The 2,218-nt window shown below is 48.1% G+C and overlaps 1 protein-coding gene across 1 annotated transcript; it reads right to left on the bottom strand.

The window, feature by feature from the left end:
- Positions 1 to 1,330: 1,330 nt before the first annotated feature.
- LRRC10B (leucine rich repeat containing 10B) lies at positions 1,331 to 2,218 on the bottom strand. Its single transcript, XM_044425515.1, has one exon. The coding sequence runs from the start codon at positions 2,216 to 2,218 to the stop codon at positions 1,331 to 1,333; it is 888 nt and encodes a 295-aa protein (XP_044281450.1).

The following is a 2,218-nucleotide window of genomic DNA, read 5'->3' as shown; positions in this document are numbered from 1 at the left end:
CAAAGAGGAAGGGAAAGAGCTGAGAGCTATGCAGGCAGCGAAGAAATCTGAGAGGCAGTGAGTTAGAATGAGAGAGGAAGAGGTATAGAACAGAATGGTGCTCTGATCAGAAACAGGAGCAGGAAAGAATGCTTTTGTTTGTTTTTTTATAAATAACACAAATGCCTGAGGAACTTGTTTTTTTCACTAGGTGTTATAACCTCATTTACAACACACTTTAAAAATAACCCCACCTTGCCCAACAACTTTGGTCTGCTGCTTTTGGAGCAATCTCCCTGAGAATTTGTGTTCCCCCTCCCCCCTCCAGTTCTCTTGCTCTCCCTTTGAAGTGATTTTATTGCTTAGATTTAATACAAATCTAGCCCAAGTTCCTCCACAATCAACCCCACAAGAATGAACCTGCCACCCTCCAAGACAGAAGAAAGTCTTGGGGCTGCCACCATTCTAACACAAGATCCACACAAGTTTGCAGTGGCCCAGGTCATATCAGTTTTGCTTCTGTGCCCTTTTATGGGAATAGAAAGTCCAGGAAAGCAGCAGGGCAAAGCACACAGCTTCTTTCCCACCATACAAAGAGTGGAGGCAACGCTCTTTCCAGGACGGATAGCTCTGTACACAAACAAGGATTTCACATGAGCTTCTTCTCAAACCTGACAGCTACAAGGAGCAAACCAAGTTTAATTCCAGTAGTAAAATAAAAATTCCTGGGATGAATGATTTCACATTCCCATTATCAACTCTGCAACCTTCTGGGGCTCAGATTTAAAAGTGGGTTGGGAAGAATAAATAACAAGATGATTTTATCCTCTCTTGTTGTTGAGACTCATTGTAGCATGTCAGCCAGCCAGATTGGGGATCACCCACGGATACCAGACTGTCACAGCATTAAAGTCAATTTGACGTGCTGCCTTCACCATGATGTGACCATTATTTATGCTTTGAATCAGGGACAAAGGATGATCATTTCAAACATTTGGTGCAATGGAATTATCCACTGTGCAAATAATTTGCCCCTACAACCCCTCCCATCCCTTGCAACCTGAGTGTTCACAAGGAACAAAGTTACCCATAAAGTTACAGATATATGGGGCTGAGAATGCCCATAGTTCCAGTCAGGAAAAAGAGAAAGACTGCATGTTTTTGGAGGAGATGTCCTTTACAAGGAATTGACCAACTGATCGTTGGTCAACAGTTGCCAATGATCCTACTGCAGAGGCAGTGGTTCTGGAGGCAGACACAGTGCAAGTCCAACTCCTAATTCCCTGCAGGACAAAAGCACTTTTTCTAGAGCCCAACAGATTTTCAGTGCAGCAACTGTGCTGCACCCATTTCATGTCTCCTCGGGAGAGCATTCTAGAGGAGAATAACTGCCTTCCCCATCATCCAACATGGAGGAGTCATTTTTTATATTGGTCTGGAGAACCTCAGATTCATTCTCATCCTGTTCTTCCTCTTCTTGCTCCCGAATGGCCTGGCGACGTTCCTCCCTAGCTTCCATAAACTCCTGGGCTCCCTCACCCACCACAATGACTGTGTCTGCCACACTGGGTGGCGCTTCCACAGGGTTGTGGTCATAGGAGAAGAGTCGAAGCCTCCACAGGTGACTCAAGTCAGGAAATTCAGTGAGCTTGTTGCGGTCCAGGTCGAGGATGTGAAGCTGGGTCATGCGCAGCAAAGGCTTTGGGAATTCCTCAAAGCGGTTGCCATACAGCCAGAGTCCCCGGAGCCCCCTCATGCGTGGCAGGCCATTTGGTAGGGTCTTGAGTCGGTTGTCACCCATCTGCAGGGACTGTAGTCCAGGCATCTGAAGCAGGACCCGTGGGAAGTGGTACAAGTAATTACTCTCAATCCACAAGCAACGGAGAGTCTTGAGCTGACAGAACTCTGCAGGAAGCCCAAAAAGACGATTGCTGCCAAGGTAGAGACGGGTCAGTTGTGGTAGACGGCACAGAGCCTCAGGCACTTCCTCCAGCTTGTTAAAGTCCAATGCCAGGATCCGCAGCTCCTGCAGCCCCTCTATTTCTTCCGGCAGCTCTGTTATCCCTGTGCCACTGATGTAGAGCTTCTGGAGGGTGCTCAGGGCACAGACTGGTATTGGCAGCTTCTTCAGATGGCGCCCAGAGAGCTCCAGCATCTGATCCCCAGCATTCAGCTGCTCTTCGGCAGCCGATGGCAGCCGTTCCTCCCTGCCTGAGGACCCCCCACTGCCCATCCTCAT

The sequence above is a fragment of the Varanus komodoensis genome, unplaced genomic scaffold (assembly GCF_004798865.1).
Source record: "Varanus komodoensis strain SLA01 unplaced genomic scaffold, ASM479886v1 scaffold16, whole genome shotgun sequence".
Taxonomy (NCBI): domain Eukaryota; kingdom Metazoa; phylum Chordata; class Lepidosauria; order Squamata; family Varanidae; genus Varanus; species Varanus komodoensis.
This window is presented reverse-complemented; position numbering and strand designations above follow the sequence as displayed.